Consider the following 19357-nt stretch of genomic DNA (forward strand, 5'->3'; position numbering starts at 1 on the left):
TACCTGCAGGACTAAGTGGCTGACCAAAGCAGGTTTAGCAGACCTTGCTTCCAAATCTCTTGACTTCCCAAACCTATTAGATGCCAATGTTTGTGGGTCTCAGTTTATGGAAGAAGTCAAAGCACATCATAAAGCCCAAATATCCTTCTCAGACCTCAAGAAAGCTAATGAATTTTTCAGGAGGTCCTTTCTTCTGTCCAGCCCGAGATGCACAAGGCACAAGAGGATCCCAAAGAGGAGGCTTTGTACACAGATCCCATGATGCCACCAGACGATCAGTCACAAATACATGGAACAACATTAAGAGAGGCCACAGTGACGGTGAGTTCACCAACATATCCTCATCAGTCATTTTCGGAGTGGCAGCAGATTACAACAGACATGTGGTTGTTAAAAACAGTCCAGTGAAGGTTAAACCTCCTTAATACGTTTTCCATGCCAGGCATTTCATACTTATTGTTCAAGGAATTGCAGTCCTCAGATGAGATACTGGCACTGGCTCTACGGCAAGGAAAGATAGAATTGGTGGACCATGATGCCTAAGGCTGGATCAGCCACTTTTTTTCCTATAAGAAAGCAAGACTGTTCTATAAGACCAGTCCTGAGTGTCAAAGCTTTCAATGATGTTTGAAACTGAAGAGGTTTCATAGGGAAGGTATTCCAGGCATTACCTTCTCACGAATGATTGCTTCTGTGTATAAATAGGCCTAAAAGAAGCTTTCCACCTATATTGATTCACTCCAATCACAGGCGCCATCATAGATTCTATTAGAGACAACTTTTTTCAGTGAACAGGTATGGTTTTTGGCCTGTCTATCACCCCTTACATTTTTACACGAGTCATGAAAGCAGTGCCATTTACCTGCATGACATGCTATTAGTGCACCCAAACAACAATACCCTTTTAGGACACAGGGAATTAACCCTTTCTCAGATAGTAAACCTGTGGTTCATTGTGAACATACAAAAATCAGTACTGACCCCTTCTAAAACCATCACATTTGTCGGGTTCAACCTAGATCCCCTTTCTTTTTCTCTTGCTGTACCACCAGAAAAATGGCTAGACTTCAAAGGAATGCATTCTAAAAACTTCAAAAAAGTGCAGAATGTCTCTCCGCAACTTAGCACAAATGACTGGGAAAATTATTGCAATGCCCCTGGTTTTTCGACACGTACCCCTGTTATGTGGAGAGTTGCAGGATCTCCTGAGAACTTTGATACATGCCTGCTATTCCTGTTCAGAAATCATACATCTCTCTGGGAGAGTAAAAGGAGAGCTTTCAAATTGGGGCAGTCTCATTTGGCCTCCTCCTCTCCCCAACCTAGATGCCCCTCCATTGATGACAATTAACAAAGATGCGTCCATGACTGGTTGGGGAGGTTTCTCACAAGAGAAAGCGATATGGGGCACCTGGTCAACCAGTTGTTCATAAATGTACTGTAACTATGAGCAGCAAAATTGGCTCTGAAAGCTCTAGTCCCCAGCCACTTAAAAGGGGTTTCAACAAGACTGCAGTATCATATATAAACAGAATAGGGGCCACCACATCAATATCCTTATGAAAAAAAGCATTAGAAATCTGGGACTGGAAACTTGCTACAAGGTATATATACCTTTCAAGACCCATCTTACCAAAATACTCCCAGACTTGTTATATCAAGCCTTTCCACTCCTTCCTAGCTTCATGGGAGACAGACTCCAACATAGGCTATTTATCTTGTAGGTTGACATCTTTGTTGGCTCTTGCCATAGCAGCTAGAGGAGCTCAACTGATGCTCATACGCACCTCAGACCCATGGTTATCATAGACTCCTGTGAGGTACTACATCATTGTAAAAGGTGATACTAAGCCTTCCTCATTCATTAATAATAATTCAAAGTTATATATGACTCTTCAGAGTCTACATTTTGTGTGGCTTCGTGCCTATCCTCCAACTTAGGTCTGACTGCTCCCAAGAGAGACAATATCTCCCAGCTTTTCCTTATTTGTAGAAAAACGTTTTGCCCGGCAAGATCCTCTACTATCAGATGATGGCTTGTGGCGACCATGAAAGTTGCAAGGATAGATACAAACCAGTTTAGAAGCCAACCCCTACAGGGACAGCAGCCACAGAAGAAGCATGTCAGCTCGTACCTTTGCTATGCATAATTGGAGACCAACCAATCTACAAAAGATTGAGTTTCTCAGATCAACCACCAGGTATGTGGTAGTCTGCCCACACTAATTTGCAGGAATCTATGACCTGCAAACTGGATTTGTTGTATGGAACAGGATTGCCACCTAGCAACATCTCCCACTCTACCCACCCTTTGTCCTTTTGCAAGAATTGTTGCTTCCTCTGGATACTCTGTGTTTGGGTATTATTGATCTTTCCTTCTGTCATCCCTCTAGGCGCAGCAAAAGATCAAAAGAAGCCTCAGGCAGCCACCAATAAGGAGCAGAAATAATCTTTTACCCGGCATTACAATTCTTTCCTAAATTTTGAAGCCAAAGTTGTTTTTTCCAGCTTATCTCTCCCCTAGTTCTAACAGCAGCATATAAACCGTTACCATAAGTTGTCAGTTAAAGTTCAATAAACTGTTTTTTTTTTTGTTAAAGAGCATGGCTTTGGTCTTCCTCCACAATTGAAAGGTGCCAGAACTGTCAGGCACTTTCACTCATTTCTAGTACTGGTTCATAATCATCATCATTTATTTATTTATATAGCCCCACTAAATTTCACAGCTCTGTACAGAGAACTCATTCACATCAGTTGGAGCTTACAATCTAAATTGGAGCTTACAATCTAAATCCCCTAACATACACACACCCACACACACACAGACCGAGAGAGACTAAGGGCAAATTATAGCAGACAACCTACCAGTATGTTTTTGGAGTGTGGGAGGAAACTGGAGTACCCGGAGAAAAACCCACACAAACATAGGGAGACCATACAAACTCCACACGGATAAGGCCATGGTCGGGAATCAAACTCATGACTCCAGTGCTGTGTTGGTGTTTGCCACCAACAAGGTTCCGATTAATATGACCAGCAATGCTCTGGTATGCGACCATGTGACTGCGGTCATGGATGTGACATTATATACACAAGATTTGTGGGAGCTCCACCTTTGGCTGGAGAATTGACCATTCACTTTCCTCTGCCTCAGCATATTCGGGAGGCTTGCTGCCTAACCCAACTGCTGTTGCTTCGTGGAAATCCTGTTCCGTAGAACAAGTCTATTTTGCAGGTAATAGATTCCTGCAAACTAGTGTTTTCCTCCCTGTCACGAACACGCTCCCAGCTGCCGTGACTTTGGGGTGTTCGCTGTATGAGGTCTCACACAATTTCAGCCCGCAGTTTCTCTCTACCTATCACACAGGTTATAGACCTACGGAATCGCCCCCAAACACTTCAGGTTTTGCCACCACCTATTGAGTACGGGCAATAGGACCCCAATATACTGTCCCACACTGGCACACAGGATTCTAGTTATCCACAAACTAACAAGAACCACACCAGCACACACAGGGTTAACTCTTCACACCTCCAGACTGTTACACAAATGTAAATACAAGCACACACAGATTATTAATCAAATGTATCAACAAATCACACACTGGCATTCCAAGGGTTAACCTGGTCGAGCAATCTCTTCTAATAGGCTAATGGATTCGTTAGAGTATCAAAGACGCAACTTATTGAATTATAGATTTAATATACAAAAATATAGGGCATTCAGATATAAAGATAAATAATGAATAAACAATTAATAGACTGACAGAAAAAGCAAAGCAGTTTAAAATAAAAAGGGGTTACATTCAGATTTGCACTTACATGAATTGCATTCTGGCCAAGGAAAATGTGGCTTGAAAGAAGATGGACAGCTTATCAATGTGAATTGATTTCCCAAAAAGTCTGACAGTTTGTCCTTTGCAAAACACAGGACTTTAAGCAAAATGAAATGGAATGGTCTTCACAGGGGCAGTGATTAATGCTAATAGGGGGCAGGGATGTCGGGTGGGTGTCACTATACTTTGCTCACAAATATTCCCAAAGTCTTGACCTGTGGGTAATTCTTCACAGATATTTCCCAGAGAAATAACTCCCCCTTCAATAAACCGGTCATAATCTCCCGCACATTTAAATACCAAACATGATGGAATTATGACAATGTGACATACTGTTTTCAAAGATATTTTAGCTGTTCACGGATACCCCCCCATACCTGTCATTCACAACCCTGGTGTGATTTCTGCTCCTCAGTATGGAGGCACACCCAGATTTCCCAAAATATGAACTATGACAACATTTTCCTTTCGATGTCATATTTCTATATACCTGTATAGGCTTTCACATGCTGCCTACCAGGATCTTCAGCTGTGATTGGCCCCACACAGTCTATTCAAGTGTCCAAAACTCCCTCCCAAGCCAGGCTGTCTCACAGTAGGAGCCATTTGAAGATGTCCCAGGTGACACACTTATCTTTTCACACTGGAATGTGCAAAGCCATCAAACACACTCACATCAGACTCTCTGGGCTAGATTTACTAAGCTGCGGGTTTGCAAAAGTGGGGATGTTGCCAATAGCAACCAATCAGATTCTAGCTATCATTTTGTAGAAGGTACTTAATAAATGAAAGCTAGAATCTGATTGGTTGCTATAGGCAACATCCCCACCTTTTTCTAACCCGCAGCATAGTAAATCTGGCCCTCTGTCTTTAAATTTTACACTTTAACTTATGAATGGATTCATTTGATACAATCTATTTGCACTGCAGTTATGAATTATCCCTTATAAATAATTGCAAGCTCTCTATGTTCACGACACTCCCAATGATCTCACACTAATTTCATGGGGCGTTCTTGTTGTACTCACTTTTGTACTGTCAGCTGGCAAGATTACATCATTAAAGTTTACAATCCATTGACTCACAGACTGATATTTACTCTACTTCTGTCAATAAATAACTTACTGCATGTATGATGTATTTTGTTCTTAAACAACTCTTTACATGTACAACAATTTTTTGGGGACATATTGCACAAATCGGCAAGCTCTGAAGCTCATAGGGCATGCTTAGTCATGCTATGTTACACATTGTGTTTTGCCTTATTTTTCTTGTTCGCAAGTGACAGTGCTTTTAAGAGGAAGTGTATAAAATCTTGCAAAATCCAAAGAACATAGAGTTCACTGACATTCATTTGCTCCCCTTTCACCTGTCTCCCGTTTCACACTGTATCCCCTCCATTCTACTTTTGCTCCCCTTTCACCTGTCTCCCGTTTCACACTGTGGCCTCCATTCTGCTTTCACTCCCCTTTTACCTGTCTGTATCTCGTTTCACACTGTGCCCTCTATGCAGGGGCGGTCTTTTTTTTTTTTGGGGGGGGGGGGGGAGATTTAGCATAATCCTGTGATTGTCCTCTACCCCTCCAGTTTTGATTGGCGGCGTCTTGGAGCAATTTAAAGTTAGGTTTGTGATGCTAGTCGGGGGGGTCGCATTTGCCTCGATCGCCCCCTTGAATCCGCTACTGCCTCTGCTGCTTTTGCTCCCCTTCATCTGTCTCCCCTGTTTCACACTGTGCCCTCCATTCTGCTTTTACTCCCAAATTACCTGTCTCCCCTTTCACACACTGCCCTCCATGCTGCTTTTTCTTCCCTTCACCTGTCTTCCCTGTTTCATACTGTGCCCTCCATGCTGCTTTTGCTCCCCCTTCACATGTCTTCCCTGTTTCGTACTGTGTTCTTCATGCTGCTTTTGCTCCCCTTTCACTTGTCTCCCGTTTCACACTGTGCCCTCTATGCTGCATTTGCTCCTCTTCATTTGTCTCCCCTGTTTCATAGTGTGCCCTCCATTATGCTCCTTTTGCTCTCCTTCACTTACATTTCTATTGCCTTCTTTCTTCTGATTTTGTTCTCTTCTGTCTCTTCCGTTGCAACTGCTCTCGGTGCGCTTCTCACTGAAAATGTGGAGCATGATGACGTTATGGCCGACATTCAGTGCAAAGGGAGGATGGCCCCGGATGCCGTTGCTTCAGGTAAGTATTTTTATTTTATTTTAAAAAAAATTCTGGGCCAGCTTTGGTGGGGCCACAAAAAATAGGGGTTTGGGCCGCGGGTTGAATACCCCTGCTTTAAGACATACTAATAACAAACATTTGTGCATTAGACTCGGTAATATCAATATTTGATATAAATACAAGGGGCCTGATTCATTGAGGGAAGTTAAGTAAAAAAAATGAGTAAGTAGTCTGGACAAAACCATGGTACAATGCAAGGGGTGCAAATTAGTTTTCTATTTTGCACATAAGTTAAATACTGTCTGTTTTTCGTGTAGCACACAAATATCAACTTTAAATGTCAGTGTACAAATAAGCTATCAAGTATTTGTGTGCTACATGAAAAACAGATAGTATTTAATTTATGTGCAAAATAGAAAACTAATTTGCACCCCTTGCATTGTAACATGGTTTTGTCCAGGAGACTACTTACTCAATTTTTTACTTAACTTCCCTTAATGAATCAGGCCCAATTTGAGGTGCACAATTTGATCAAATTGTTAATGCCTATCTACTGCATTAAGGTTCCCTTGTTCAGATGGGTAACTACACTGGCAATTTATAATAATAAATTTATAATAGTAATATATAAAAATACTGTATATGTACTACTTAAATCAAAGTTAATGTACTCTCTTCTATCATTAATGTAATCTTTCTTCTGTCTTTTCCAGTGGTTGAACAAGCTCCAAATAGTAGACTCCTGTCTACGGGAGCCTGCTACTTCTATAATTCTCCCATCCAGCCGCCAGGTAGTATTGATCGCCACCTATGGGACTACCGTAGGACCATTGCTGTAATAGTGAATGATACAGTCGCTTAGGCTACAGTCAGTTCTATCCAGTCGGACAGCTGGTCGTTCGGATGCCAGGCTAAGACAACGAATAGGGATCCGGCAGTACCTCCAGGAGAGCTCCCAGAATTTCATATAATTGTTGACAGTTATTGCTGAACTTCAGAATTGCCCATATGATTTATGTGCAAGCTGTTGATGCGAAAATTATCTACTTTAATTTTAAAAATATTTGTAATAAATGTTAGTTCCCAGTTCTTAGCTGGTATTGATTTGTGATTTTAATTTTAATAAAATCTTAATATATTCATTATAATTTTGACTTGTGTTTTTTGTATTGTTTTTATAAATCCACCTTATATAGGTATGTATATAATATATACTGAACTTGTACATCATCTGAAAGAGTTAATACTGATGCTGCTTATTCTCTTTTTTTTGTGAGTTTTTCCTGGACATTTCTACCTACCCCTAAGGGAAACACGGATGTTTCTACAGCACTATTTAAATAGATAAGATGTGTGCAATTTGAAATCTAGAATATGGATACATCCATAATCATCAGTAACGGAAAATTACACCAAAATGTCTTTACTGAAATTACACATAAACACAGCTGACTTGCATCCCCTTGTACTATCCAAGAGCAAGGTGCCACAAGTCTAAAATATACCCAACTGAAAATATAGCTGTAAGTTGTGTGCATGTGCAGTGCAACCTGTTTCATGTGAGTACCATTTTTATGTGGAGCAAATGAACTTATGTCCAACTCTTCCTTCATACAGCAATATAATAATAGCATACAACATTATTTCATATAATCAGGTTACTGTGGAAATAATCCACAGTGAAGTTTATATGAGTAACCTCAGGCAGAACAGCTTCAGGTATATTGATAGACCAGTTTGAGCTACAGGATAGGAAACAATGCCACACACTGTGCTATTATCATTTGATAAGAAGCTTACTGAAAGGAGTGGGCTTCCAAGTTTCACATGTTGTTCTTGACAAGTTTATTTAATAGGTCTTTGTATTTATAAATCTATTAAACTAATCTTTACCTTAGATTGGTTAGACAAGACTGAACACAATAAAAAGAATGTTTATGGCAGCCAGAGTCCACTTATGAATTGGTTTTACAAACAAAGATTCTATAATGGATGCCATTCTGTTTGCAAGATACAGAATGAGCTGAGTGTCAGAGTGATGTCAATGGTTTCTTGTGAATAATGTGAATAAATAGACTATATACTCAGGAATAGTAAGGTAATATACCAAGCACAAAAACAGCTTTGGAGCAGATGGTGTACCTCAATTTGTGCAAATGTTTATGGAGCTAGATGAAGGTGTGCAGAAGAGTGGATGGCAGAGCCGTAACTTAGAATTCAATCGACCGGGGCGAGAAAGAGAAATGCCGCCCCCCTAGCCCTCAATTTTAACCAAATTAACCTAAAATATTCCTAAATTGCGCCCCCCTTCAGCATTGCGCCCTGGACATTTGCCCCGTCGCACAGCCCTAATTGCGGCCCTGGCGGATGGTGTTCCTAGTAAAGTGCACCAGTATGCTTTGCATTTACAATGAGAAATGGGTTGTAATTTTGCGGAGCAAAATTATTGTAAGGAGATAAAGGGGTGGGAGGGTGCATTTTTATAATTTTAATGGGCGTGCCTTTATGTACAGAGAAGCCCACAGCAATTTCCACTTTGCAAAAGAACTTAAGCTTTGCACTGGCTTCAGGTCTCATTCTATACACTCCAAACAATGTAATAACCCTTTTCACACATGCACACAATTGCCACATGTCGTGATGCACTCTCATGATATATTTAAGTTACAATTGAGGTTACACTGAGCAGTGTTTTAGGTGAAAAAGAGGAATTTGTTGTATTGAAAAGGATTGGCAGTAAAGTTGTAGGAGGTTGAACATTGATGTGACTGTGAATGTCTTGCACATTGTGCCCTTTCAGATGTGTCTGCCGCTCTGTAACCTGCAGGGCACTTCTAGGATGTGGAGGCTGAGAGCAGAGGGTAGGCATGCACCCTGAAGTGCGCTGAGACGACAAGCATGGCGCACCAGTACAAAACCAAGACATTTGGCTTCAGCTGTGTTCTGTATATTACATCCATTTTGTGTAGGTGATGGGTTCACTTTAAATATTACAATCTTGATGATGCCTTATTCGTAATGATGATAAAATGCATGGAAATATTTAGGAAAAATGCAAGGAACATTGCAAATATTTATTGTTGCTGGAAACAGACAAACTACATGAGCAGGTGTTGAGAAAGCAAGTGTTTTTACACCATGATCTTGTGAACAGCTTTTTTTCAGATTATGAAATCTGGATATATTAAATATTATATTTAGATATGAGTGCTCTTCCAACATTTCGACTTAGCCATTCAAAGTAACTGGCAACCCTAGTGTATACTCCAGGGTATCCTGCCACGCCACAATTCTCACCCCAGCTTACTATTCCCCAAACATAGGCCGCATTATTGGCATCAGAGCAAACTAGCGGTCCTCCTGAGTCACCTTTGCAGGCATCTATTGATCCATCATAGGTACCTAAAACCAATAGTAAAACATACATTTTATTAACACATTTTTTAAAATGTTTCAAGAAAAATTATTTACATTACATTAAGATTAATAAACAGTAAACAAAAACACAACATTTATTAATAAATCTATTTAGTCATCTTTTAATTAGTTATCTTTTTAAATTATTTCAGGAGTATTAAGAATAAGTAGGAATAGCTGATCAGCATTGGCAGAACGGGATTTTTTAAAACCCAAGGCAAATTTGATCAAATGCAAAACCAAAACCCAATTTTTACGCTACACCAGTTTTCAAAAATGGTCCAGCAGGTGAAGATACAAGTCTTACCTGCACATTCCATCTTATCAAGAAAACGCTCCTTGTAAACCTCAGTACAATTATTCATCAGTTTAATATGACCCCACTTTAGATGGAACACTTTGACCAACCCTAAAGAGAAAGACGTGACAATAAACATAGAGGGTTAAGATATTACAATACATATTATTGCTATGAACACAGCCATACTAAAATGTTTCCTAATATCTAGAGTTTATCAAAAGGAATTAGTAATATTCGACCCATGCCTATATAATGTAATTCAGGCAGTGGGTCCGGCCACTGCCACCTTAAAACTGGCAATCTCACTGTGGCCATTGTAAGTGACATTCACTGTGGCGCCATTTTATACAGTCGTAATTTATATCTGCTGTGTATCTAGTGTGTGGGGAATATTGTCTGTCTATTATATGGTAAGTCTCTATTTTCTCCTTGTCGCCCTTATGCAAATCTGAATATTTACATCGGTCTATGTATTGTTGGAATTACTTTAAACGGAATAATGACTACCATCGCAGAGGACGATCCACTCTGTTGTTATCGCCCTGAAAGTTCTTTCCTCCAGAGACTCATTAACCCTATCTGCTTTACGCAAACAGCACAACTTATACGACTCTTGGCGTCTTAAGAATTCCACTGCAAGAGATTATACAAATTCTCGGCTCCACAACAGATATACTCTTGCATCGATATGATCCATGTTTCCCACTGCCTGGCGGCTCTGACTGTACAGGCCGGTATCACTCCATTTTCCTGGACAGACCATGCGGAATCCATAGCCTTCTGGAGTTAATACAGTTTCCTCATCCACACAGATGGCGATTGGATGACTTGCTGTGAATGCGACAGCTTTTTCTAGTACCAAAACGTTGATCTCTGATTATTTTCAGGAGAACTCATCACCAGATATTGCTCCAGGAATTGTACAGGAAGCTCATAAAGCCACTAAACATGGTCAACTGATTAGTGCAGCCTCAGCGGCTAGGAACGTTGCTGCTGCAGAGATGTCTTCCCATGATCAGCGAATTTACGCATTATTGGACCAACATAAACAAAACCCCAATACTATCTTGCTTTCACATATTGAGTCACTTAAGAGCCAGTTAAATACACTGCTTTCTCGCACGGCAGTCTCTATTATGCACAAGCTTCAACAGCACTTTTATGATAAGGCTGACAAAGCACATTCTATGCTAGCTAGAAAGCTGCGACAGAGGCAGGCAACACCAGGACGACTGTCTGATACACTCCACTCCTGATGATAATATCCCCACCTTGATCCTGGTGTCAGGCGCCGAAAAAGCATTTGACAATATAACTTAGATGTTCATGTATGAGGTGCTTGGCTCAATGGGCTTCTCTGGCAAATTTTCTAAGGATATTTCTTATTCAATCCCCTTCAGATTCTATCTCTTCTAATTGTTTCATCTCAACGCCATTTTGGATTACCAATGGTACGCGACAGGGGTGGCCTCTCTCTATTCTTATATTTGCTCTATTAATAGAACTAATGGCAGCAAGGATACAAGTTAACAGGGAGATATGTGGTATTCGTGTGAGTACCACAGAGCACAAATTGGCTTTATATGCAGATGATGTCTTATTGACCATAGTAAATCCAACTAATCCCCCCGCTCCCCTCTTTTGACCGAACTTGTCTCTTTCTATAAAATTAACCAGAACAAAATGGAAGTCTTGAACTTTTATATTCCTGGAGCGGACAAAATCTCCTAGAACAGACATTCCCCTTCAATTGGGCAAATGCAAAAAATCAAGTACCTTGGAGTGTTCATAACCAAACGCTATCATCAGCTGTTTCAAGCTAATTTCCCCTGCATACTATCCCAATTCAAATCAGATTTTGCTTCATGATCCCATCACTTTATCTGCTGGTTAGGCCATATTAACGCCACTTAAATGAATATCCTCCAAAGACTTTTATACCTCTTCCAGACTTGTCTCATTCAGATCCTCCCACCCCCCCTACATTTTCAAATTCCTTCAATATTATACCTCATTATTCATATGGACGGTTAAGAGCATGCGGGCACGACTCTGGGTTCTGCAAAGCTCTTCTCGGGGTGGTGGACTGGGCATTTCTAATTTTATGCAATATTACCTCCCTGCTCAGCTTGCTCAATGCATCTCACGGTGCAACCCTGGTACCTTTATAGTTTGGGTTCTCCTTGAAGTCGAGGGTCTGGGATTGCTCTCCCTCACCTTCCTCCTCTGGTTCCTAAGGGGTCATCGTCTGAAGCGTGCTGTATCTCATCCCATGGTTTCCCACTCGCTGATGATTTGGGAATGCTTTCCGAACATATGGTTTGTCTCGTCAACCATCCCCAGTGATTCTACTCTTCAAATATCCGGAATTTCCCACTGACCTAGTGTTATCCGTATTTTACCCATGGCAGTCGCATGGTATTAGATACCTGAATGATCTAACTCACGACAATGTTTTTCCCCAATTCTCCGATATTCAATCTAAATTTAATATGTCCACTAATTTTTTTTTATCAATATTTACAATTGTGAAACTTCCATATCACAGTTAGACACTGCCTTTCCTCAGGTCCCTAAACCATGTTGAAATGCTGTGTCTCCACCAGACATCCACAGCTGGCCTGATTTCCACTTTTCACTTAGAGCTCATTCTCTCTACCACGGTTATGAGTGATTTCCATAAATTGGCCTGGGAGCGGGATTTAGGAGCTGTCCTGGATGATTATGACTGGGCTGAGATCCGAGAGAATGCTGTTCAATTTGTGTGAAAATAAAAGAGAATGTATATAAATTTTGTTTTGCTGGTATTACGTACTAACTCAGCTTAAAAAGATGTTCCCTGGCTCCTCCGATAGCTGATGTGTGGATGTCCTATAGAAGAAAGATTTCTCCATATATGGAGGTAATACCTGAAACTCGCATGTTTCTGATCAGACATAAAGAACCTGATGTTTGCTGTCCTCTAACTTATTATTCTCCTAGAGCCTAAATTTTTCCACCTACCCCTTGGAATTCCCGACTCATCATCAGAATAAACTTGTTCGGCACATAATCTCAGTTGCCACCTGTCAACTTGCTGCTGATTGAAAACAGCCTACCACTCCAAACTATCATTAGTAGGGTTTGGCACATCCAACGCATGGAATTCATAAATAGTATTCTTAAGAAATCCTAAGTCTTTTGAGAAGGTCTGGGGTCCCTGGTTTTCTTTTTTCCAGTCTCGCTTACCCTTTACTTAACTTCTAATTTTTCGTCCTTCTTACTTTCTCACTCGGAGATCCCTCTGATTAGCAATTTCTCATCTTTTATTTTCCTTTCTCTTTAATGGTCTTAGCTACACCGTTCCTTTCCCCTCCTTTTTTCCCAGATTTCCCTCTTTCTCATGCCCCCCAAAAAATAAATAAAAGGGGCAACATTAAGCTGCCCATCCATGTTAAAATCCGATCTTAAAAATGTGTGTGTTGTGTTTCAAGATGTATCTAATCATATACAGAGCCAATCGTTTATTCTAAAGCATGAAAAATCTCCAGCACATTGGTGTCTGTTTGAGGACATCAGACAACCATAATTTTATTCTGACCGAACAGATGAGATTGTGACCATCCAGAAAAATTGTTTAATTGGGCACCCTTATTGCAATGTTGGACCAATATGGGCAGATTCACTGTGTAAATAGATATCTCCATATGACACTAAAGATTTAGGGCCTCATACTACGCATTTCTGTACCAATAATTTATATATAGGCATCTGTATGTGGATCCGGCCTCATCTTATACTTATGACTCCTTATGCTCATCTTACACTTATGACATCTTATGTTTACATAGGGAATTGTAATAGCAAGCGCAGGCCAATTACAGTAAAAATTTGTTCACATAATTGCAACTAAATCAAAGGTAGACACATGCGCATATACACCTGTCTGTTGCGGGTACTTGACCCCTGGAGCAAAGATCCATTCTAATAGTGGGATACAACCCCAGCCTGTTCAGCAAAGGTCTTTATTCCCTAGGGCAAAAAGGCCTGCCAAAAATGAGCTGTCCCCACTAGGAAGACACAGCCCTGTACTGAATGTTCTTTGACTCCTCCCAACACTTTCTTACTCAGAGAAAGTGTTGGTCGGTGTTGGGGTAATAATGTGTAATAAAAAAAACCTGCATTTTCATATATGACACTACTGATCCCTGTAAATTGCCAGTGTAACCATGGCTGCAAGAGCATACTATTGCTTGTGGCATGCTGGGACCTGTAGTACTATAGGGACTGTATTTTGAACTGTTATAGACTGCCTGGTGGTTGTTTGCGGCTTTTGCGTGGGGATTCTGCTGGAAATATCAGTAACCAGCCCAGTCTTAGTTCACTTTCGAGGTTGGGACAAGTTTCTTTACAAAATTATATATATATATATATATATATATATATATTTTTTTTTTTATTTAATTTTAATTTTTATTTAATTTTTATATTGTTATGTTTAACTGCTATGCACTTTTTTAGCCAATAATAGATCTATTTGAGGTAAAGTGAGATATATCACAGCTATGTTCATTACAAACTATACAATAATGATTTTTATTGGATATATATAGAGATCTAGTTGGGTTATATATTTATATGGATCTGTATTTTGAAGCTAACAGTGATATACATTTTTTCATAATGTGTTTTAAATAGTGATATTTTAATAATAGTAATCATATGCTATGTATCTTGGTGTAAAAAGAATCGTTTGTCTACACTGGTTGTGTTATTCACACTTATATGAATAATAATATGAGCTATCATAATTAATTCATATGTGAGGTTTATCTAGTTTTGTACTAACACCAATTTGTGTCAATAAAGTTATTTTGAAGCGTGCGCGTTGATGGGCGGCATCTGCGCATGCGCCAAGATGGCGCTTCAGCGTTATATAAAGCTGGGGATATACACAGTATGACTATCTATCATTTTGCTCCTGAGGAAGTCCCGTTGCTACCGGGACAAAACGCGTTGAGCCTGTCTTGCCAGCATAAATCTGCATATATCTGCACTCCTTGATGTAAGTGCATTGTTATATTTTTTTATTAAAACTCAATTGTATATTTATACCTTTCCTCTCTGTGTCATTTTTGCCGCCAATGAATGAGGTTGAGATGGAGAGAATATATATTTGATCATCCAAGGAATTTATCTATGCTTATACCTAGAAAACATCTGGTACGCAGTTTATTATTATACATCACGTGGGTGTCTAATATACTGTATATGATTCTCCACTTTGGGTATATATGGTTTTTTCTCACAATAAGGAAACCTAAATAGGTGGTGTGCATGCTCACAAGAAGTGTGATGTATACCATGACCGTACTACTCTATGTTACTTTTGTTTTTCCTGCATTGTCCGAGCTGTGATTTATTGGGGGGACAGCCTGGAAGGAGAGTCTCCCATATAGGATTAAGACGACCTACTAAAACCTTATGGTACGCAGCTTATTACATTCGCCTATATATATATTCAATTGATAATACACATTGAGGCGCCGTGCCTGTCTTTTGTTGTAGTGTTTCCATTTCCGGATTGACCATCTGGCTACAGGTTATCGTGGCTGCCGCTCACACTTGAGCCAACTATATATCTGGAACTGTTCCATTTTATACTGTATTGATTTACATTGATAATTCTGTCACGCTGTGGTTACTAGCGCCATTTATATCAACTTGTTGGTTTTCTATATATATATATATACACCAATCATCATTACTCAGTTGAAGATGACTAGCATCCCTATTTTTCTAACAATACCCATAAGGTACCTTTAATGTGTATCTATTGTTTAACGTAGTGAAAAACATTCGAAAATGATCTGTAGCATAATTGCAACAAGTTGTCAGAGCATTAAAATGACAGTATCAATGCAGAGTGCTGGTCATTGCCATAAATGTATTCATTAATAGACACAACTTGCATTACTAGCAAGAAATAAATATTTTACCTTCTGCTCGTCCCCATCCAGAAACTGTGCAAGTTTCCCCCGCCTTGAACTGATGTGGTGACCAGGGAACACAAGCAGGTACAAGGTTATTGTCAACTTGCATACATTTTGGGTCATTGTATATATTGATGACCTCCAATAGAGCAATATCATTTTCATATGTGCTAGGGTTGTACATTTCATGGACTTTTACAGTTTTCACTGGGAAAGAATCTATGTTCCCGTCATAATGCAAACGATCCAAGAGCTCAACAATTATTCGATACTTTTGGGGCTGATCTGCCCTGCAAAAAAAGAAGAAATATTGGCTGAAAGGTGATATTGCTGCAAAACATTACACTGTTTTAAAACAGCATCACTCTATATTAACATGAACCTGTCACCAACACAAAGGCATTTTGTAGGCTGATATCATGACAATACACCATATCAATTCACTCCAGATTAAGACATAGAGAGCTTCATGACTCTGTGATCACTTATATATTTACAGCAAAATATAAGGATAGCTTCTCCCTATTTACTCTCTTGGATCTTATTGCTGGTTTTGACATATTTGATCACCCTCTTCTACTGCACACCCTTCACTCCTTTGGTCTTTCTGACACAGTTCTTTCCTGGTTCATTTCCTACCCATCCAACTGCAACTTTATCGTTTCTACCTCTAGCATCCTTCCACTTCTACTGTCTATTTTGTTCCCAACGGGCTCTTTACTCATCCGCTGCTTTTCTTACACTTCTTCTCTTGGTGAGCTAATTTGCTCATACAGTACCTCCACTACCCTGACAATATCCAAATCTACCTCTCCTTCCATGATTTCTCTGCTTCTACACTTGTGTGACCAACTATCTTTCTGCTATCTCGACATGGATGTCCCAATTCTAACTCTATGGGCCTGATTCAGTAAGGAAAGTAAGGTAAAAAAATGAATAAGTTTTCTCCTGGACAAAACTATGTAACATTGCAAGTGGTGCAAATATTTTTTTCTTATTTTGCCCATGAGTTAAATACGGTCTGTTTTTTCATGTAGCACACAAATACCTGATAGCTTATTTGTACATTGAAATTTAAAGTTGATCTAGGACATGTCCTAACCCAACTATAAATCTGTCATCACATCTTAAATTTACATCCCCCTCCAATGCAGCATGGTTTTGCCAAGGTGAAAAGTTACTCATTTTCTTGCTTTACTTTTTGCCCACTTATGGAATTAGATGTGAGTTTGTTGCAGAAAAGATCTTGTGTCCCAGAGTGTGCAGGAAAAAGGGAGGGAGGGAAGCAGAGAAATGTCAATGAGGTTGAAAGGATTGGAGGTTAGTGGAGGGTGGGAAATATTGAGGTGAAAGGAGGAGCATGAGTAAATAGTGGGGAATGCCTATGGCTGGAGTAAATGTCATCAACAACCAGGAGGAGGAGGTGTGAATGAGGACCAGGGAAGGTTATATGCGGGTGTGAGGGCTATTCCAGCTTGTGTAGACTGAAGAGAGAGGAAGATGCAGGAAGCAGAGCATATAGAAGGAGTAGGCAATTGGTGAGAAAGTGTGAATAAGTCATGAAGGAAAGGGTTGAGCTGAGATGTTGGAGAGGGGTGAGGTTGCGATAAGTAGGAGAAGGGTGGATTAATGCATGCATGGAGGGGTGGTAACAGAGAAGAACAAATGGGGTTCAAGAGGGAAAAGAGTCTTTTGGCATGCTGGTTTGACATCTTCCTGCACTCTGATTGGTGGATAGTTCCAGCCATTCATCAGTCAGTAGGTAGAGACCTCCCACCACACATGGGTGTATGGCCAGCACCTGTCCCATGGGGACAGATATCATCTTGCACATAGCCCAGCATGCCCCTGTGTAGGTGGCTGGTACACGTTTGTAATTAATACACCAACATGTGATTGGATTAGCATAATAACTGAATGACAAATTGATGTCATATAAGTGTATTGGCTGATTATGCCAAGTACACAATAGCAGAAAGTAATATGAAAGGAATGCTTTGACATTTTTGTTAATTATTTGGCTATCATTCCACTAATGTTTCTAAATAATTTTCATTGTAGAGTAAGCAAAATCGCATCTCTTTAACTAAATACTTACTAAATATTTTCAGAAAAATAAGTTAAAACTCTATTTTGTGGACTGAATTAGTTTCCAGCCTATGGTCTATAAACCAATGACATCACTAATATACTGACTACCTAATATTCATGAGGCCTGACATTTTCAAGTGGCTACAGTATCATGGATATTGGTTCAGTCTGCAAAAATGTCGTCGTCCCCCTACGTGTGTAAGTTACATGTCCACTTTTTGGCTATTGCTCATAGTCTTAGTATTATTAACCAATAGTAGCTAACCAATAGTAATTGACCAAATATTAACCAGTCATAGACCTATGGTAAATGTCTTCTTCTACGAATTAGTATTTCAAAGAAATGTCTTGAAATAAGGAATTGTTGCTTGTCCATACACAATGGATAAAAAAAAGGTTAAAAGTCTTCACACAGGCATTAGTTAGAGATTCATCTCCATAAAAAGTATATTTATTGATGCAAGCACAGAAAAGAACACAACATTTCAAAGACAGTCCCCCTTCCTAAGAGGGAATATATATCAGGACCATCTTAACAACATTATGGGCCCCCGGGCAAAGCAGTGCACCGGGGCCCCTAGATATAGATATAGATATATAGATGTATACAGATACAGATATAGATATAGATATATAGAGATAGAGATAGATAGATGTACTTGCTCAGTGACCCTTGAAGGTTTTTTTTTTTGCAGATTTTTTTCTTTTGCAGGATTATTTATTCTCATTAAGAGCCGTGCCCATGGGGCCCCCTTGCCCGTGGAGCCCCTGGCAGCTGCCTATCGTGCCCAATGGAAAAGATGGCCCTGATGTATATACCTTTTAACATTGTTACAGCAATACACTGGAAAATGTATGTACCTGACACAGTGAGCAGCTGTCAGAACCCAGCAGCCACCAATGTAAATCCCGCCACAGTTAACGTTGTTGCCATCTTTGATAGCCACTTGCCATGGAAACTGATTCTAAAGTGAAAAAAGTAAATGACACATTATATGAGAAAGTATTATTGTTGACCTAAAGCAGCAATCCAATGAAAAAATGAAGTGTTTATTAACATATCCCTGTGGTAGGCTGTAAGATGAATGTTGGTATTTACTATTCTCCCTTGGTTAGTTTCTTTAGGCTGCTATTTATAATTTACAATTCTGCTCAGTGTCATAGACTACCGTGGCAACCACAGTCACATGGCACATGATGTCATCAGCAGAGACAGGCCCTCTGAGCTCTGACTGCTCTGCATAATATAAAATACTCCCCTCTTTCTACACATGCAATGCTAAAAGCTGTGAGCCTGGGTCTATGTAGCAGACTGACTGTGTCTATTTCTGGAAGCCATATGTAACCTCCAGAGAGTTTTTGAAATGATAATGATTTGTAGAAGGACAACTAAGAAAAGGACTGTAAGATGCGTACTTAAAAGGTACTTAACTGTGTATTTAAAGTAAAAAATATCAATGTGGGATTGCTGCTATTTAACTATCCTGCTCATGGACCTAATATTGGTGTTGAGTAACATATACATTTGAACAAATTCTCAACTTTATAGACATGAACAAATATAACCGC

The 19357-nt window shown here is 39.7% G+C and overlaps 1 protein-coding gene and 1 long non-coding RNA gene across 2 annotated transcripts in view; one reads left to right on the top strand and one right to left on the bottom strand.

The window, feature by feature from the left end:
- Nucleotides 1-7155, top strand: LOC142142722 (uncharacterized). Its single transcript, XR_012689300.1, has 2 exons — nt 1-6025; nt 6721-7155. It is a non-coding gene; the product is annotated as an uncharacterized LOC142142722 (long non-coding RNA).
- Nucleotides 7156-9067: 1912 nt separating this feature from the next.
- The window catches only part of CFI (complement factor I), a 75075-nt gene continuing 64785 nt past the window's right edge, over nt 9068-19357 (bottom strand). The window contains exons 10-13 of the mRNA XM_075200569.1: nt 18650-18753; nt 15704-15987; nt 9732-9833; nt 9068-9409 (exon numbers count right to left, since the gene is read on the bottom strand). Coding sequence (XP_075056670.1) covers nt 9192-9409; nt 9732-9833; nt 15704-15987; nt 18650-18753 — 708 coding nt within the window. The 3' untranslated portion in view covers nt 9068-9191. The remainder of the gene's footprint in view (nt 9410-9731; nt 9834-15703; nt 15988-18649; nt 18754-19357) is intronic.

This window comes from Mixophyes fleayi, chromosome 1 (genome assembly GCF_038048845.1).
Source record: "Mixophyes fleayi isolate aMixFle1 chromosome 1, aMixFle1.hap1, whole genome shotgun sequence".
Classification (NCBI taxonomy): Eukaryota; Metazoa; Chordata; class Amphibia; order Anura; family Limnodynastidae; genus Mixophyes; species Mixophyes fleayi.